The sequence below is a fragment of the Vipera berus genome (assembly GCF_964194415.1).
Source record: "Vipera berus genome assembly, chromosome: 2".
NCBI classification, from domain to species: domain Eukaryota; kingdom Metazoa; phylum Chordata; class Lepidosauria; order Squamata; family Viperidae; genus Vipera; species Vipera berus.
In genome coordinates this window covers 78,459,405-78,479,418 of record NC_138203.1, presented here as the reverse complement: position 1 = coordinate 78,479,418, position 20,014 = coordinate 78,459,405, and the positions used below count along the sequence as shown (strand labels likewise).

The following is a 20,014-nucleotide window of genomic DNA, read 5'->3' as shown; positions in this document are numbered from 1 at the left end:
CCACTGTAACACATAAGGAAATAACACACCAGTGGAACATTAGGTGCCTGATGCATAGTAATACGGTTTACTTGCTTGGTCAAGACTACCCAGAGTAGTGGCCATCTACATTTGGGAGGGGAGTAGGAAAAGATTGATCTAAACAGAAGGGAATTTTATTTCACATGTTGAAAGACTTTCAACTTACTTTACAGATCAAAATTATTATTAGAAGAAATGCATCCCATTAAAACAACTGAGAAAATCTGTTTTCCAACCAAGAAAATATGTTTCCACCCTTGGCATTGTATATATATTCAAACTTAACAAGAAAAATAATTAAGAAATTAACATTTGGCCTAACGAGAACAAAACTGAAGTTTGTTTTGCTGAGGAATCTTATTGCAATAAGCTTTTTGTGTATGAAAACTAAATCAAATCCCACTGCATTTCTGGTTCAACAGGGCAGTTAAAAGGTTAAGCAAAGGCCGAGTCATAATGTGAACAAGTTTAGAAATGAACTGATTGTGTCATGTTTTAATTGCCACTATTGTTTATTTAATTAAAATTAAATAAAGTTAACTATTTAATTTATTTAGCATATGGCATCTACAGAGGTCATGCAATCATTGATATACAAATTTAGTTTAAATGAAGTGTCAGAGAGAGAGAGACAGAGAGAGAGAGAGAGAGAGAGAGAGAGAGAGAGAGAGACAGAGAGAGACAGAGAGAGACAGAGAGTAAGATATGTGGACAATACAATATAGGAGATAATATATATTACGTTAAGATAAAACCATAATAAAATCACTATAATATGAAGCCATAGAACTGCAATGGGATAAATGTTGTAATTCAATATCTAATCATCTAACTGCTTCTGGTGTGGCTGAGATGAGATCATCCCAGGTGCCTTGAAATTTCCTGAGGAGACATTCTTGAACTATATGTGTTATAGTTTGCTCCAATGTACCATATTCACATTGCGGGCTCTCCACCATTCCCCACTTAGAGCACTTTGCCTTAGTTCTGGCATGACCTGTCCTGATTCTATTCAGAGCAGCTGCATTCCTGGAAGTGATTTTGTTGGATGTGTGTGATCTGTTTGGTTGTGGTTATTAAAAATCACCCATCTTAATCACCATTGTTCATCTGGACTGTAAGACTGTAGTATGTTTTTTCCAATTGGTTTCCTAGACCTAAGCCTGGTGAGGGGTAGAGAGTCTTTTATGTATTGGAAGATATCTAGAAGACGGTGGCATATTTATCTTATTCCACTCATGGACCGTCTGTTGTTGTCACCTGAGATCAGGAGGGGCAGTCTCAGAAAGAACATGGAGCTATGAGGTTGAGAGGTGTGAATTTAAGGGTTCCAGATATTATTCTCATTGTGTCATTAAGGTGAACCTCAGTCTTGTTGGTATGATAACTTCTTCCCCATACAGATGCACAATATTTGGCAACAGAGTATATTAATGATTGTGCCACTATAAGCAATGTTTATAGCCTGTTCCTGTGATTTTCCTAATCAAGTTGTTCTTGGTTTTCAATTTTTGTTCAATTACTTCAAGGTGTTTTCCAAATATAAGGGATCAGTCAAAGGTTATTCCAAGATATTTTGGATGGTAGTTGTGTTTTACCCTCTACGTTTAACTCTTTCTTTGCTGTATGGTTGCATGAAGGGGTATGTCTAAAAGTATTTTTAAAAATGCATAGCAATAAATATACCAATGTGTAAAGAAGTTTAATTCACTATTAGTAGATTGCATAAATGTCACTGAAAGATCAAGCAGTAATGATAGAAAATGGCTAATGATATGGACTTGGATATGTGATTATTGTATAATTGGATCTAGATAGTTGCTACAAGCAATAAACTTGTAGGGAAGAAGTCTGTCACATTAAGTGGTGAAAATGAAACAGTTATCTGAAATGTCTTCTTAAAATAAATGCTTATTAAATATCCATGTTATAAAATAAGATTTTTGAGCGTCGCTAAAGCAAACAAGATAGTCAACAAATTTATAGTATTTATTGTGTTATTAGAAAAGTAATATAAATAGTTAGTTGCCAGTGTAGAAAAAGATAAAAATACTATTTCTCAATTCTTACCAAAGAAATTTCACACACTTTTCCAGTAGTATAGTGTGATTTTTTTAAGGCATTAAAACACAAAGATTAATATAATATTATTGTTTTTATTATTATAATTAAATTTATATGCCGCCCTTCTCCCTGAGGACTCAGGGCGGCTCACAACAATAAAAAAAAACATAGATTTTTTTTTTTAAAAAAGAACTAAACAATAAATGCAAAATTACAAGACAATTTAACCCGGTAAAAAGCCTATTTATTTATTTATTTATTTATTTATTTGTTTTTATAAACCGCCCTTCTCCCGAGGGACTCGGGGCGGTGTACAGAGTAAGGTAGGTATACAGATTGAACAATAGTGAAAAACAATAGTAAAAACAAACTGGGACCCCAATTAGAGCTATCAGGCCAGGCCGGACTGCTGGAACAGGTAAGTTTTTAAGTCGCGCCGGAAGGTGCGGAGGTCGGGGGCCATCCGGATTTCGGTTGGCAAGCAGTTCCAGAGGGCTGGCGCACCCACTGAGAATGCCCTCCCCCTGGGGGCCACCAGCCGACATTCCTTGAGCGGTGGCACCCTGAGGAGGCCCTCTCTGTGGGAGCGCACAGGACGGTGGGGTGCTGACATTGGCAGAAGGTGCTCCCGTAGTTTAAAAACCGTAGTCAGTCCAGGCCCACTTGTTGGAACAACCAGGTCTTCAGGTCACGGCGGAATGACCGAAGGTCAGGGGCTGTCCGCAGCTCTGGAAGCAACTCATTCCAGAGGGTTGGCGTGCCCACAGAGAAGGCTCTCCCCCTGGGGGTCGCCAGCCAGCATTGCCTGACCGACGGCACCCTGAGGAGGCCGACTCTGTGGGAGCGAACCGGGTGATGGGAGGTTGACAATGGCAGCAGGTGGTCTCACAAGTACCCCGGGCCTAAGCCATGTAGGGCTTTAAAGGTTATTACCAGCACCTTGAATTGCACTCGGAGGGTAACCGGAAGCCAATGCAGCTCGTGCAGGAGTGGTGTAACATAGGAGTACCGAGATACTCCCATAAGCACCCACGCGGCTGCATTTTGCACCAGTTGAAGCCTCCGGGTGCTCTTCAAGGGCAGCCCCATGTAAAGAGCATTGCAGTAATCCAGGCGAGAAGTGACGAGGACGTGGGTAACCGTGCATAGGGCATCTCGGTCCAAAAAGAGACGCAACTAGCGCACTAATCAAACCTGTGCGAAGGCCCCCCTGGTCACGGCCGTTAGATGATCTTGCAAATTAAGCCGTGAATCCAGGAGGACACCCAAGTTGCGAGCCCTTTCTGAGGGGGGCAATACCTTTCCCCCATCAGAAGAGATGGAACTGGTGAATGATCTCTGGCGGGCCCGAGATAGAGGTTATTCCTCTGTCCTGGTCCTATTAGATCTCTCAGCGGCTTTTGATACCATCGACCACGGTATCTTACTGCGTCGTCTTGAGGGGTTGGGAGTGGGAGGCACCGTTCTGCAGTGGTTCTCCTCCTACCTCTCGGACCGTTCGCAGACAGTGTTAGCAGGGGGGCAGAGGTCAAGCCCTAGGCCCCTTAGTTGTGGAGTGCCTCAGGGATCGGTGCTCTCGCCCCTCCTGTTCAACATCTATATGAAGCCGCTGGGAGAGATCATCCGTGGCTTCGGGGTGAAATATCACCAATATGCTGATGATACCCAGCTATTCATCTCCACCCCGAACCAACCCAGTGATGCCCTCGATGTGATGTCCCGTTGCCTGGAAGCGGTACAGATTTGGATGGGAAAGAACAGGCTTCGACTCAACCCGGCCAAGACTGAGTGGCTCTACATACCGTCATCTCGTTTAGTCCAAGAGGTTCCATCTTTGACTATAGGAGGAGAGATGTTACCTCCCATTGATAGAGCACGCAATCTGGGCGTCCTCCTAGATTCACGACTCAGTTTTGAAGATCATATTGGAGTCGTGGCTAGGGGGGCATTTGCCCAGATTCGCCTAATATACCAATTGCGCCCTTTTCTGGACCGAGATGCCCTACGTACAGTCACCCACGCACTCGTTACCTCCCGTATAGACTACTGTAATGCTCTCTACATGGGGCTGCCCTTGAAGACCACCCGGAGGCTTCAGCTGGTGCAGAGTGCAGCTGCACGGGTAGTGATGGGAGCACCCCGATACTCCCATATTACACCCCTCCTGCGTGAGCTGCATTGGCTACCGGTTGCCCTCTGGGTGAGATTTAAGGTGCTGGTACTTACCTTTAAAGCCCTACATGGTTTAGGCCCGGGATACTTGCAGGACCATCTGCTGCCGGGAACGAATTCCCATCGCCCAATACGCTCACACAGAGAAGGCCTCCTCAGGGTACCATCAGCTAGGCAATGTCGGCTGGCGACCCCCAGGGGGAGGGCCTTCTCTGTGGGAGCGCCAGTCCTATGGAATCAGCTCCCCCCTGAGCTTCGGATGGCCCAAAATCTCCAGTCCTTTCGCCGCGGCCTCAAAACACTCCTATTCCACCAGGCTGACCTGGACTGACAGGCATTTTAATTATATTTACAATTTTTAATTTATTTTTAATTTTTAATTTTAATTTATTGCACAGATGATTTCAATTTTATTCTTATCTTAATTTCTGTACTTATTATATGTTTTGTTGTTAGCCGCCCTGAGTCCTTCGGGAGATAGGGCGGGATATAAATCCCATTAATAAATAAATAAATAAATAAATAAACTTGTTGGACAATACGAGATGCCGGTATCCACAGCCACTCGGTCTTGGAGGGGTTAAGTCTGAGCCTGTTCCTTCCCATCCAGACCCGCACCGCCTCCAGGCACCGGGACATCACGTTAAGGGCATCACTGGGTTGGCTCGGGGTGGAGATGAACAACTGGGTATCATCCACATATTGGTGATACCTCAACCCAAAGCCACGGATGATCTCACCCAGCAGCTTCATATAGATGTTAAACAGGAGGGGGGGAGAACCAACCCCTGAGGCAGCCCACAACTGAGGGGCCTCGGGGTAGATCTCTGTCCCCCTGCCAATACAAACTGCGAGCGGCCTGAGAGGTAGGAGGAGAACCAAATGGTATGTTAAAGATACAACAAATATTAGTCAAAATAGAGATGAAAAATATGGTTCTAAATAGTGTCTATGAGGTCCACAGAGGCATAGTCTCAACTCATCTTTTTTTGTATTGGCCCTTCAAAACTGCTGTGCTAAAATAGAAGTGTGGTAAAATTAGTGCTCTTTGGAATTTGGAAAGTTATGTGGTGTAAGTATCTCACTGATATATAAAAGGGATTTGAGTGCACAGAAAACTATTCTCATGTGGACAGATTGGCCCCATTGGGCTCTCAGGTCTTTGATAAATTGTTTAAATGTGCTGAGTACACTCATAACCCATGATTAGGAGCACCTTCTGGAAAAGCTCAGATAATTGAGTTTTTGTAAGATTGTCCTGAACCATATTAATTTGTAACTGTCCTTAATAAAGGACAGTCCTGTGAGAAATAACAATAACTTCATTCACTGTGCTATGACAGAAATTCACGCACCCATTATGACTTTAGGTAGTCCTTAATGCTACATTTAGAACACAAAAAGCTATCTGGAATATATTCCTTGGGAATTTAGATTGGACCCTTTCAAGAGAAGAAGGAAAGGAAGGGTAAGGTCCTACCTTTTCAACTACTTTGAAAAGTAGTTGTGCATGAGCCTTAGCTGAATACATCTTCAGTCCTGGTAGGATATGCTGCACTCCTCTGAAAAGAATGAAATGCGTTCACTGTTTTTTGAGCATTTTGTATGTGCTGTATTTGGGAAAGTTATGGAAAACCATGCCCAAATATTTAAAATATTTTAAGTTGTTCAGTACTCTGGCCATATTTCCTTCAGGTGTCTGCAAAGATCAAGTTCTCAGCTTTACTAGTTGGCTTCAGTGATTCCTTAGAGCAATAATCGGCTAGAGCATTCAGAGCTCATTGAAGTCCAAAAAATGTTTGTGACAGGACTTCTGTGTCATCTGCATATAACAAAGTCACAGTATTTGTGTTTGCTAGTTTTGGGGGATGAGGTTCTAATTGATTATTCTAGTGACAATTGAATTTTTGTACAGATTAAACAGCAGGAAAGTTAAAATATATCCCTCCCTCATGTAACTTGGAAGGTCTGTGGTGGCCTTGCATACTGCACTGAAGCTTTATTCTAGAATTATTATGAAGATTATGCATACGCAACAGTAATCATCTATGAATGGTAGTATTCATAAGCTTAGTCCGTACACTTGCTCTATGGACTAGGATCTAGACTGGATATGGACATAAAATCAATAAATTCAGTATACTATTGAGCTTACTTTAAGTGTGTAGCTTTGGGCCACGTATTTAAGTATAAAGTCCTGTCCACGGATAGGATGTCCAGTCCTGAAACCTGCTAGCTCATTTAGAATATGGGTATCCAAACCTTTGGTTCACCTTTGTTGTACTAAGTGAAAAGGAATTGTCTTGGATTGAATATAAAATATATAATACAGTTAATGTATAAAAATAACAAATTTCCTTTATTTTTTATAATCATATAGCACTGCAATACTAGCTGTTTGGGCCGCATATGACCCATGACCATGGGTTGGACATGCCTGTTCTAGATCAATCCAGTCAACTAATCTGTTGTATAAGTGTCTAGCATAGAACTTACTTATTACACTTAATAGCCATATAATTAGCAGGCAGGTCTCTGATGCCGTTTTATAAATGGGTAATAGGAGGGCTAGCCCAGTCTTCTGGGGTTTGTGCTGTGTGTTCGATATAAGTAAACAGGGAAGTAAGAAATGGGGTCCACAATTCTAAATTATGTGTAATATTTCAGGGTAAATAAAGCCACCACATATCTCCAAGAGCTGCTCTAAGTGAGAAAGACTTATACCCACTTATAAACAAGCTCTTAGCTAGCCATGTTTCTTGAAGTCAGAATATATCAAATTCAGCAACATAATTCATGAAAATAGAGTCTTTGGATATAACATTCCACCCTGCAATATCCCATAAAAGAATGATTAGGCTTTAGATGTATCCATCTATCAATATGAGTTCCCATTAGTGGCCACTATAAGAGGCAGATCCTCAAAATGGTGAAAACATAAATTGGTACATATCTTTTGGTGTTAATATCAACAGTTGGAGAAATGGGTATATTTTGGGTATGAGAAAAACAATATTAATAAAAGAAGTTTGGTAGTTTCATCTTTAGCATCCCGATCTAGCCCCCGCAGGAGGGATACAATTGGAGAATTCCATTACGGTATGGAATTGGTGTTAAAAGAATGCCTGGGTCCAATGAAGGCCAGAAATGAGCATTTTCCCCCTTCAAAAGTCTGTGTACATTTAAATGATTTAGCATTTGGTCAAGCTGCAGATTATCGGGGATGGGATTAGATATTAAAGGTTCTTCATTGGTGGTTTGTGGCTCTAGCAGCATTAGAAATTTGCTGATTAAGTTTATAGACCCAGTCCTGAGTGCATGGTTGGACTATATTACTTAACGATTTCACTGTAGAGTATATTGCCCCCAAAATGTTTCTCTTAATTCATCCTTGGGATCTGTTTGCCCCGAATCTGGCAATGCAGACACAATTTGGGTCACTAAGCGATGCTGTCATTAAGCAAGTCATCAAGTGGCCACAGTTGTTAAACAATTTCAGCTTCCCCAATTAACAATGCTTATGTGAAGCTGGATAGGAAGGTTGCAAATTGTGGTCACATGTCCGCAACATGCTGCAACCATTGTAAATGTGAGCTGGTTGCCAAGCATGTGAACCTTGGAATGGTGTAAAAATTATAGCTTCAAGGATGGGCCATAAGTCACTTTTTCTGAGGCTGTCGTAACTTTGAACTGTTGTTCAACAAATGGTTTTAAGTCAAGAACTGTGACTTACAACCTCAGCACATTCTCTAGCTATTTTAAGTTTGTTGGTTAAAGCTTTTCTTAAATCATTCATGGTGAAAACGTTCTGAGGTTACCTAGATTCAGATTTTTACACTTAGATTTTAAAGTGGTGATACAAAACTGTTTCAAAAGCAGGCTAAACTGAAGAAAGGTACTACGAATATAGAGAAGATGTTCAGGAAGAGCTTCATTTTGAAAAGTATGCAAGGGAGGGTTGATGGTTTAAATATTAGCAGAATGCGTGTGCATCCTCTTCTAGATGGAAGCCCTTTTGCTGTGTAGTAAATTTATCAAGAGCTTCCACCATGGACAGCTTACTCAAGTACCGAATAATTGCCTTTTGCAGTCCCATTGCCTTCTGTTCACTCCATAGTTGGAAATATGTGGAGTGATCTGATTGGTTTGCAAGTAATAAATGCACTTATTTCATAACTGCGTTTTTTTTCTGCTTGAGAGTTAATTCCTCCACCGTTTTTTTTCTAATAGATTCAGGAGTGGGATCAGCTCTAAATGCTCTGTTAGCTGTCCCTTGCATTTTGGTATGAGCAGCAGGTGTCTTAACAGCTTCTTCTGTTTTATTTGGTGACCCTCAGTTTACTTTACAAAGTAGTTCCTTTGTAACTACTCCTTTTTGACTGAAAACAAAATTTGGAAGATCAAGGTAACCATTTGCATTGTGAACAGGCATTGCCTAGTTATGAAGTCCGTTAGATTCTTCCCTTTTAAGTTCATATACAACCCATATTGTATAAGCAATACAGATGCTGAACAGCAAGTACCGTATTTTCTGGCGTATAAGACGACTTTTTAACCCATGAAAATCTTCTCAAAAGTTGGGGGTCGTCTTATACGCCCAGTCGTCTTATACGCCGGAAAATATGGTAGTATGGAAGTGGGTAGCATCCTCTACCTTATTGGAAGAAGAACGTTCTGTCGGCTGTTGATTCTCCATTTCTGTCTGGAGATCCCATTATAAAGAGTTAGGTCATGTCGATCTGGAGAGTAAGTAGGGTCAAAGTTACTTGCTAAGGTTGTAAAGTTTGTTTATATTCATCCATTTTCTGCTGCTTCAAAGGCTTGGGTGATGTCTGTTATTCAGCGTACACTTTGTCTCTTCTTTCTTTTTCTCATTCTTGCATCCTGTTTTATATCAACCACCCCACCCCCACCCCGAAGATTCTGCTCTCTCCCCTCTTTTAGTCATAATTTATAGTTTTATACTGTATATGTAGTTTTCTGGTTTTATTGCTTTTAATGTTGTAAGCCATCTAGAGTTGCCTCACAGCAAACAAAGAAATTAATTAAATATCCTTGCCGTTTACATTAGAAAGTTGAAAAAAATTCTAATAGTCCCTAGCTCAGGGGTCGGCAACCTCGGCTCTTTTATGACTCATGGACTTCAACTCCCAGAATTGAATTCTGGGAGTTGAAGTCCATGAGTCATAAAAGAGCCGAGGTTGCCTACCCCTGCCCTAGCTGCTTCTGAAGGCTTCCCTTTTAATTCCCTATTCCTTTCATCTCAGGAGTTTCAGTCTCCTTAGCACCTCTTTAATATTTCAACTGTATCATGATGCATCCTTCTACAAGCATTCTGCTAAGCATCTTTGTCAAGAAATCTCCCCCACTGCTTACTGGAGAGCTGGCTCTCTACCAAATATCTCCCTTCTGCAGGATCATATAAGAAGTTGGATGTCAAGTTTATTGAACTATTTTTCTATAATTTTACAGTTGAGTCCCATGATCTTACACTTGCAGTTTTCAGTCACACTGAAAATACATCCAATCTTAGGAGGCCATTTCTTCTTAGAGAATAGAACATTGAGTCCTCCTTCCCTTTTTATATTACAGTTCCCCTGTCTCCTTCCCATTTGGTGGGGAGAAGCTAAATATATCTTGGACTTTCTATGTCAGTAGAGCAGATTGGAATATTTGATTCATTGAGAGGCTATTCAGACATCGACAAATGAGAGATGACATTTGTTCGTTGTGAATGCTTTGACAGTTCTAATTGCAATAGCTTTCTACGTCCAGGTTGCATGACTGGCTACACAATCAGACTCTAGAAGTATTCTTTCAGAATTACTTGTTTGGAAAGCCCAAGAGAGATGCATGTATGAATATCATCCTAGTGGTAGAGATTGCCCAACTGAAGATGAAAGAGATGGTTCCAGATTGGTGATAGTTCTTGAAGAAGTAGAAGAGATGGAAACACCTTCTTCTTCCTGCTGTCCTGGGTATTCTACTGATGAAGAAATTCTAGAAAATTATTTTTTTCTTTCTACTGGCCCAATCTGAGTTTTTACACCTTCTATTCGTGAGAGTTAAGTCTGTGTTTTAATAAAAGTAGTACAAAAAATAATTGTGATAACTTTTTAGTGAATCTACTAGCCATGCTGTCTTTCCATTGCCATACTTGGAACGATTACTGTTATCTTCCATTAGATTCAATATCTATGATAAATTAAGATGGTCTCCATTATTAAAATTTCCAGTCTCATGACTCTGGCCAAACTACAGATGATAGAGCCTGAATTTGCTCTCTAATGTCAGTTGTCATAACAAGAAGGCAAAAATAGATTTACATCCTTACGTAGACGTAACTTGATTAATTCATACATATTTGCTGATTTAATGTAAAGTATGCTGAAATCAGATATACTTAAAATGTTGCATATAATAGGCATTAGGATTCAAAGATTTGGGTTCAACTTGTCATTTTCAATTGCAAAAATTAAATGCTGTGATATATCTATGTTATGCGTTGACAAAATAGATAGAATCTAAAACTATAGTAATAATTATAAGTCATGCTTAAACTACCAAATCTAAAATACTTGATATTCTTAAAAATCATGCTGCTGCTATAGAAAACAATACAGATATCAGTGGTTAATGACCATTGGTTCAGTTAATAACAGTGCACAACGGGTCCTTGAAATTATGGCTGTCCCCCACAATCACATTATCAAGATTTGGGCACTTAGTAGTCTGCCCACATTTATGACTGCAGTGTGTCCTTCAGTTCCCCATGCATATCCCATCTTTCCCAGCCCAAACCTCTACCTTTTTGGTCACCCTATACCCTGCCGCCTACCCCTTGCTGCACCCCCCCTTCCACTGCTGACAAAACACGCCCAACCAAAGCAACTGCTAATCACTTCACGAGGCCCTCACACAGCCTTCCCATAGCATCTTGCTTAACAGCTTATACCGTTGAAGTATCAAATTCATTGTCATATAAACTTTATTAACTCTGAATAGTTAAATTTCTATCAAATTATACTTAACTATATTATTTCAGACCCCTTTTATGATTCCATTATAACATACATTCATTCATATTATATCTGTATCCAGTGATGCTAACTTGGGGCTAAGCTCAATAAATTTATAGACAAACAACATTTTAATGGGGGAGGTTTGGACGTTATCATATACGTTTCCTGTGGCTCTTGAAGAGATTGTTCCTTTAAAGTGTTACTTATTTATTTAAGCAATGTTTATAGCTCTTGAACCTCATAGAGCAAGCATGTCAAACACAAGGCCCGGGGGCCGGATCCGGCCCGTGAAGTGGTTTCATGCGGCCCGCGAAGCCATCCTGGAAACAGTGAGGGAACGGCCCCCACTGCCTTGGCCCTGGCCCAGAGACCCTCCTCCTGCCAGAGACCCTCAGATCTGTCCCACTCCTGCCCAGGCCCCCATAGGCACCCTTGATGCGAACGATGTAGAGCTGGCCATGCCCACCCAGTAGGCCATACGCACTCTAGCCACGCCCACCCAGTAGGCCACGCCCACCCTGGCCATACCCACCCGGCCCCTTGAGGGCAACCGCAATGCTGCTGCGGCCCTCAATGAAATTGAGTTTGACACCCCTGTCATAGAGGTTTCTAAATGTGTGCCTTATATAACTTTTGTTTATTTAACCATTTTTATACCTCACCATTTTGGGAAGGATACTTTTTCCATTCTTCAGTTACAATGCAGTGTTTGCATTCGTGTATGCTATGAAATATAGGCCAGGCAGGCATAATTATTAAGCAAAATTTTCATAATGGGAACCAATCCATTCATGCCCCTCATTCTTCATTGATAGTAGTGAATTTTTCAAAATGTACATTATACAAACTGGTTCATTCAAAACACTGTAAACTTTGTTACATGCTAAAAACAAGTAATACATATTTCTTCATATTTGTTTTTTTGTTTGGTAGATTCTGGACAATCAGGAAGTCCAAGCCACAACGATCCTGCCAAGAACCCACCAGGTAAAAATAAATTTGGGGCCTGTTGTAGTTGCATGTTGTTTGAGAGAGCAGATTGTGTTATCCATAAATACTTTGTTTTCATAACACATTTATCTATGGTAAACATAAACACAATTGCACCCAATCTTCTTAGTTGTCATGACATGGTAAACCAAAAACTAAAAGTAAACATAGCACCTGCTTTCACATATCATGCTTGGCCAAAATATACGTAGTTAGCTACTGTATATGATCCATGCGATCTCCAACAATATATGTCATTGATTAGCAATGTATAGTGGGATTAGGTTAAACAATAGATTTATTAATTTTTATGAAGTGGAAATAAGGAGCTGACTCAATTTATAATATTAATAAATAATTGTTCAGTGATTGTCAAAAGTTATGGCAGCACTGAAAAACAGGATGTTTTTTCAGGGGATTGCAATGGCTGGAACTTCAGGGACTGCATCAATTTGTTTTTTACTCCTTGGAATATAATAGTTCCATTTTACCTTGCATTGGTCATCCTGAATATTGTGTCCAGTTCTGAGAATGCTTGACCAGTTCCCTCATGGTGACAGGATTGCAATTCAGGCATACAGGTGCCCAACTCATGATAATGTTGTAGGCAATTGTGATCATCATTTGTTGGATTACTTGCTGGTCAACAGGGAAGCCAGCAAGTAAATTTGTAAGTTGGTCCCATGCATAGCATTTCCCCGCCCATGCTCTCTGTGCCCCTCTCATTCCCCCCCCCCCCGGGTACCTTCATACTCCTTATCTTGGACTTCTACCACTTCCTGCATGGCAACCTGCATGTCTTAAAGCAGGGGGCCCAAACCACATCCATTGACCAGTACTGGTCCACGGCATGCCAGCAAACAGTTTGCACAAACAAGCAAAGCCCTATCTGTGGGATGCAGGCAGCACACAAAACCACACACACTCCAGTCCGTGGAAAAATCTTTCTCCATGGAACTGGTCCCTGGTGCCCCGAAGGTTGGGGACCTCTGTCTTAGGGTTAAGATAGCAACCGGGACTGCCAGGAGTGCTGTTGCTAAGTGATGTAGTCACATGATATCATACGTTACAATTGCATCATTTAGCAATGGCAATACCAGTCCCAACTGCTGTCGTAACCTGAGGACTATTTGTATAAAGATTTTTGTGAATGTTTTTGGTTATCTTAGATTTCTAGAAAAGGATTTTGTATTCTACTTTAGCCTTTTGCTATTTGAGTCATTAAAAATTTGATAATTTAGAGCAAAGTATAATGGACACATTCATAAAATTATTATTAACTGCTTATTTACAGAATAATTGCCATAGTGGCCATAGTCAGTTGTAAAACACAACATTAGTATTACAGATGCTATCATTCTGCAAATGAATATGTTAAAAGTTAACCCGTTGTTTTGCAGCTTGCCAAATAAAATAAGTTAGGTAGAATAGATTTCACAGTAGTGTCTTGGTGAACATTGGCAGCCTCTGAGCTACCGATGCTTTTTTTAATTGCTCTAAAATTATATTTCTGTTTTTATAACATCCATTTCTTGTGAAGTATGAAATTCTGAGATTTGTGTTGCCTGAAGAAGAAATGCATGAATATAAAACACTGTATGCCCACTGGTCTTACGTGAGATTTTAATAAATCTGCAGGATTAATAATAAAGATACTTTTATAGCGATCTTTAATCCAGATCCAGAATGTAGAGTCCAGGATGTTGTATGCAAAATTACTAGAGTTTTGGAATGTCATCATTTTTGCAAGAGCTTTGCCAAGAAGGGGGAAAAATCCTTGCAAACTGCAATATTTGGCAAAGCTACTGGCAGTGGAAATTAGTTCCTCTATATTTGGCTAGACAGTTGCATTCTTTAGGGTGTCTGGTAATTTGCCTTCTTAACTAGAGGAAAGGCAAGATGTTTTTGCCAAATAAAAAAGCATTAACTGTTGCTAAAAAAATCATAGTTTATTTTGAAAAGAAATTAATATGTTAGTAATACTAATACAGGCTTACATAGCAAATTTGACAACTCACTTTGTGAGCCTTATCATTTGGTTATCACTACCTTCAATACCATTGGCCTAAAATTGTGCTCTACTTTTAGTTAATTATTTTAAATTTAGACTTAGTAATCTAACTTTACAATACTGAAAATTATACGATATAGTCTTAAGATGGTACAGAGTGCTGGATGTAAAGTATCCATTTCAGTACATGTAAGATTTCCTTAGCATGGACATGTGGGGACTGTACAAGCTGAGGACAACTGATGTTAGTTCAAATAAGTTGTATACCATTATTTTAAAAGGTTCCTATTATTGTAGTAGTAAGGAGTGTGATGGCTCAGCAGTTAAAGATGCTGAACTTGTCAGCTGGAAAGCTGACAGCCCAGGTTGAGACCCAAGTGCTGTGCAATGTAATGAGTTCTCATTCCTGCCCACCAAGCAGTTGAAAAGCATGCAAATGTGAGTAGATTAATAGGTACCACCTAGATGGCAAAGTAACAGCATTCTGTGCACCTTTAATCTGTAGCTATGCTGGCCACATGACCACGAAAAATGTCTTCAGACAACGGTGACTCCCTTGACCAAAAAACAGAGATGAGCTCTGCGCCCTAGAGTCAGATATGACTGGAAAGGGAAATCTTTATCTTTTTTATTACTGTACTAAAACCAAAAGCATGAAAAACAATACATGTATACCTGGTGTATCCTGTGTTTTAAGGATGTGAATTGCCCTTAGTTTATCAACTAACAGTGAAAATTATTTTATAGATAGTAACTCAGGATCACAATTGGGACTGGAATTTCCATTATTAAGCAATGTAGTTGATTGCTAAAAATGTTTAATTAGGCTAAAATAAAAGTATAGATGGTATAAGCCCTATAAAACCAATATTCCCGACAAGAGCTTGCAGTCCCAAGGATTATTCAGGTTTATTCACCCATTTCTTAATGAGCAAGACCTGACCTGGAAGAAAGGTTTCTTTCATCTTCTTAATTTGGTCAAATCCAATTATTTGTTTATCTTTGAATATATTATATACAAGTAGAAATCACAGCAAACTTTTGCCTCTTTATTCAGTTGCCAGATTTGCAAAAAAGCACTAGAAGTCAATGGAACACTACTAACTAACTCTTACTGATGCCCAACAGCAGTAGACTACCTACACTTGTATCGTAATTCTAATTCTGTTCTGAAATTAATAACTTGATATCATTGAATAAGGAAGAACACGCTAAGATATGACAAATAAAAGACAATGCTATTCACCTCCAAGAAAAAAACGGACATGTTTTATAGGATTGGAAATTTGGAATAAGACAAATTGCACTCTAGGACACTGAAAGAATCAGCTGATGATTTGGTAAAATCCTGGGTTTTGAGAAATTTTGGAGAATTGATGATGGACCAGATGACTAGAAGAGAGGAGATACTGATTCTGCCTTCAAAATGTAGAGAAGAAACTTAGAGAAAAAAGATCCAGGAAACTACAGAGCAGTTAGTGTAGCAGTTATACCTTGGCTATTCCAGAGCAGTTGGCCAGTTAGGAACAAATCTTGCTTAGACTAATCTTGTTTCATTTTTTAATTGTATAACTTCTTTAATTGCTAATGGAAATCCTATATATACCTCTCTTGACTTAAACTAGCCTACAACATGGTGATTAGCAATCTAATTATGTCAGAGCTAGATAGCATGACAACTGTGCCACAAGAATCAGTCATGAATTCTCTATTATTCGATATTTTCATTTATTCATTGTTTGTATGAAGTACAAATGTTTTTGCAAATGGTATAAAATTGAACAAAACAACTAAACCCTGAGACTGGAGTTTTCAAAGTTGTGTTCCTCAGCGTGATCTCAGTCCTCGGGAAATATACAGATATTGGCTTTCTTTCTCTCTTGACCAAAGTGACAGCAATTTCACTAATGCTCTTGTAGGAAGCTGGAAAGGATAGATTTGTTTGTTTTTCTTTCTGACTCTGAGGAATGAGAAGCCTTTCCTCTGAAGCCATTGCTAAGAGCAATAGGTGCAATTGGAATCATCCCTGTCAGAGGAGAAAAGGGGGAGCTTTTATCTGAAGCCTACAACCAAGTGTTGGTGATTGGGTGACATTAACCTTAAAAGCCTTCTATCGCACATGGATAGAAGCACATCTGCCATTTTGTGGGTGTACAAGGTGGAAATCACAGTTGCAGGAAAGTATAGATCAGAATTATCATCAGAATTTTTATATTTTGTTCCTTAAATGCCCTCTTATTTCTGTCTTGAATATGGATAAATAATTGAAAAAGTGTTTAGTAGATGTTTTTCTGTGAACGAGTGAAACGTGCACTTTCTGCATATGTCACATTTAAAACTTTGCATTGGTTTCATGTGAAATTTCCCTTGTCTGTTCGTAACTGACAAAAAGTTAATACTTCTGCATTAAACAATATGAAATTCTAGTTTTATGTAAGAAAACAAGCATATCAATTGGGTCTTAAAAAATCAGTGAAATATAGAATTGAACATATAGTGAAAAATATTAAGGAAACTCAGATATATCATACAGAATATCATTACAAGTACCGGTAGATGAATGCATTTATGTAGAGGACATTGCCAAATAATATTTTGACCAACAAGTACAACTACTGGTGAAATGTTTAAGCTAATGAATTATTGTATTGTTCAAAATTATATTCACTGGAAATATATTGATCTAAGCAAATATGAGCAATGCAGTATTTCTCAGTGGGATTATCCCACCAGAGTGAGCAGAAGTGGCAGGATATTTATGGCTGATTTGTAGCATTTACAGATTTATCTTCAACCAAGATCAGAATCAGAATAGAGCTGGAGGGGACCTTGAAGGTCTTCTAGTCCAGCCTCCTGCTCAAGCAGGAGATCCTATACCATTTCAGACAAGTGACTGTCCAGTTTTTTCTTAAAAATCTCTAGTGATGAAGCACCCACAACATCTGAAGGCAAGCTGTTCCATTGTCCTGCTGTTGGAAGTTTCTTCTTAATTCCATGTTGCTTCTCTCCTTTATTAGTTTCCATCCATTGTTTCTTGTCCTGCCTTCTGGTGCTTTGGAAAATAAATTGGCCCCCTCCTCTTTGTGGCAGCCTCTCAAATACTAGAATGCTGCTATCATGTCCCCCCCTAGTCCTTCTTTTCTCTAGATTAGCCAAACCCAAATCCTGCAACCATTCTTCATATGTTTTAGTCTCCAGCCCTTTAATCATCTTCGTTGCTCTTCTTTGCACTTTTCCCCACTATTTATGAGCAAGTTAGAAAAACTGGTCTTAATAGAACTTGGAAAGATCTTATTTTCTTCTATTGCAGAAAAAAAGTTCATATGTACTTTTTTCTTTTCTGCTTTTTAAACCAGTTACTCATAAAATGTCAAGTCCTCTTATCCAGCACTACTCAGTTTACTCAAGAATGCTTTATGAAAGATGGTTTTAAAGGCTTTTTATAAAACCAAATATACATGTTGATAGGATCCATTCCCATACCGCTTGACACTTTAAAACTATTACAAAAGGTTTGTAAAGCCAGAATTACTTTTGCAGAATCTATGAATTAACTTATTTCAGCTAACTTGATCTTCTACAAGTTAGTTATTTTTATTTAATTACATTTTCCATCAGTTTACCCTGAATCAATGTTAAGTTCAATTTTTCAGAATGAACATTAAACTGATTCTAACCAATAATTTTCGAATCTCCCGTGCCGCCTTAAAATTGTCACAGTACTTGACTTTTAATCTTTTGCTTTCACAGCAATGTAAAATATGTGCCATAGTTTTGCAAAGAATTCAGCAATCTCACCCTTGACTTTTTAAAGATCTCTCAGATGGGTGCCCTCAGAATCTGCTTTTTCTTATAGTTTCTCTTTTTACTTCAGTTTACTTAATTTCTGATTTACTCCCTGAGAAAATACTTGCTCTGTATTAGGTATCTATGTCTTTTGTACCAAAGGCAAATGCTAAATATTTGTTTTTTTCTACAATATCTGAATCTTTCTTGAGCATGTCTTTCCCTCTTTCCTATGTAATTTCAGGGTTATTATAATCCTATTTCTGCAGGAGAGGAAGAATTTAGAAAAACAGAATTAGTATTTACTTCAATATCATAGCAATTCAGTATTTTTTCAGCCAAAATAATATGTCAAACCATTGATGATTTAAATATCTTTAAGTATTTAGAGCAGATATGTCAAACTCGCGACGTCACATGACGTCGCGCGACGTATCAGAACTTTTTCCCATTGCCGGCAATGGGATGGGCGTGGTTTCTCCATGACGCTCTGGCCCGCAGGCCGGCAGTTTGACACCCCTGATTTAGAGGAAAATGAGAAAGTAATATGCATGGGCATAGTTTTATTTATATAGTTGGAAATATTAGACAATGAAAAGTAAGTATTTCACTAATAAACTATTTTTACACAAGCTACCATGTATTCTCCTTTTTCGTTGCAGAATGTGTATTATGTATTCAGGCTTTGGAGTTATAATTTAGGATATAATCAGATGGAAAAATCAGGTTTTTAACCATTTGCGTTTAAAAAACCATTTGCGTTTTTTAATGCAAGTGTGGCCATCAGGTACTTCTATTCACAGGGTATGTTATGACAACTTGCTCCAAACCTGTCTCCTTAAAGATGGGTGCACACAGGACTTGGGTCTTTGCCCAGTATTCACAGTGACACCAGTCTTATAATTGTAGTATTAAAGTAGGGGTTTTCACACCTCCTAAAAAAAGAAGAATGCAATTAACCTCTCGTAGTTCTTTGCTGTATAGACACAGAAGCATCTTATTTGATTGACCCTCTGATTATAATAAATTATATTGTTCAGATTTTTGCAGGAAGCGTCTTTTCCAGGAGGATTCTGGTAGATTCTTAGGTTAGAAATGGCAATAATTACTGCGTTATATTATTTCTCATGACACCATCTCTAGAATAAAACAAGGCTTTAGTCAGTTACACTGTATTATAGATTTAAATGCTGAAATACCTGACCATTTGAAATAATGTATGTAGGTTTTTCACATAGATATTTTAACAAGAGCATTATCTTCTATTGGAAGAACATGTCTTCCTTATCTTTTATTGTCTCCACACCAGATCACACCAGGCAGTAAATATTGCCTGTTATCATCACAAAGATGGAAGTCTTTATATGTCACAGCAGATTTATTATTAGTTTGCATCACTAAATTCTTCCAGCAATAGAACAAATTGGCTTGAATTTCTATATTAAAAATACTTTTGGAACCTGACTTATAGAATTGAATGTTTGGAATCATATACAAAATGCCAACTAATTAATATTGTATTATTTCAATTTAAGGTTTATACTCATTTAAATTTTTCAAACAGTATTTTACATCTTTTGCATGTTTCGTACTTAATTTTATTCTCAATATTTACTTTTTAAAGAAAAAATTGGTTTAAGCCTTACACTCAGCATGCCTCTGTGTGATTAAGAAACCCTGAGTTCACCAAATAAAAATAAGACTGTTCTGTGGAGCTGCTTTATTTTCCTGACTTTATAATGTGTAAAATCTGTGTGAAACATAGACACTTCTTTTTCAGTGATTGGAAAGGTGTCTAAGGGAAAGGGAAGATTATAAATTAATTTATACTGCTAGAAGAAGTAAACAGCTACTTTCTTAATGGTATATTTTCCTTTTCTTCTACTGTTCTTCAAACTGTAATAGTTGAAGGTAACTACAGAATCAGGCTATTTTCCTGCTGTTTGTG

General features: G+C 38.7%; 1 protein-coding gene across 6 annotated transcripts in view; it reads left to right on the top strand.

Moving 5' to 3' along the window:
- NFIB (nuclear factor I B) overlaps positions 1 to 20,014 on the top strand; it is a 204,375-nt gene that overhangs the window by 111,607 nt on the left and 72,754 nt on the right. For all 6 annotated transcript variants that reach the window (XR_014025195.1, XM_081318239.1, XM_081318238.1 and 3 more), the window contains exon 3: positions 12,213 to 12,266. Coding sequence is in view for 5 of the 6 variants with exons in the window: in XM_081318239.1 (XP_081174365.1) it covers positions 12,213 to 12,266 (54 nt within the window). In the remaining variant the exon portion in view is untranslated. The remainder of the gene's footprint in view (positions 1 to 12,212; positions 12,267 to 20,014) is intronic.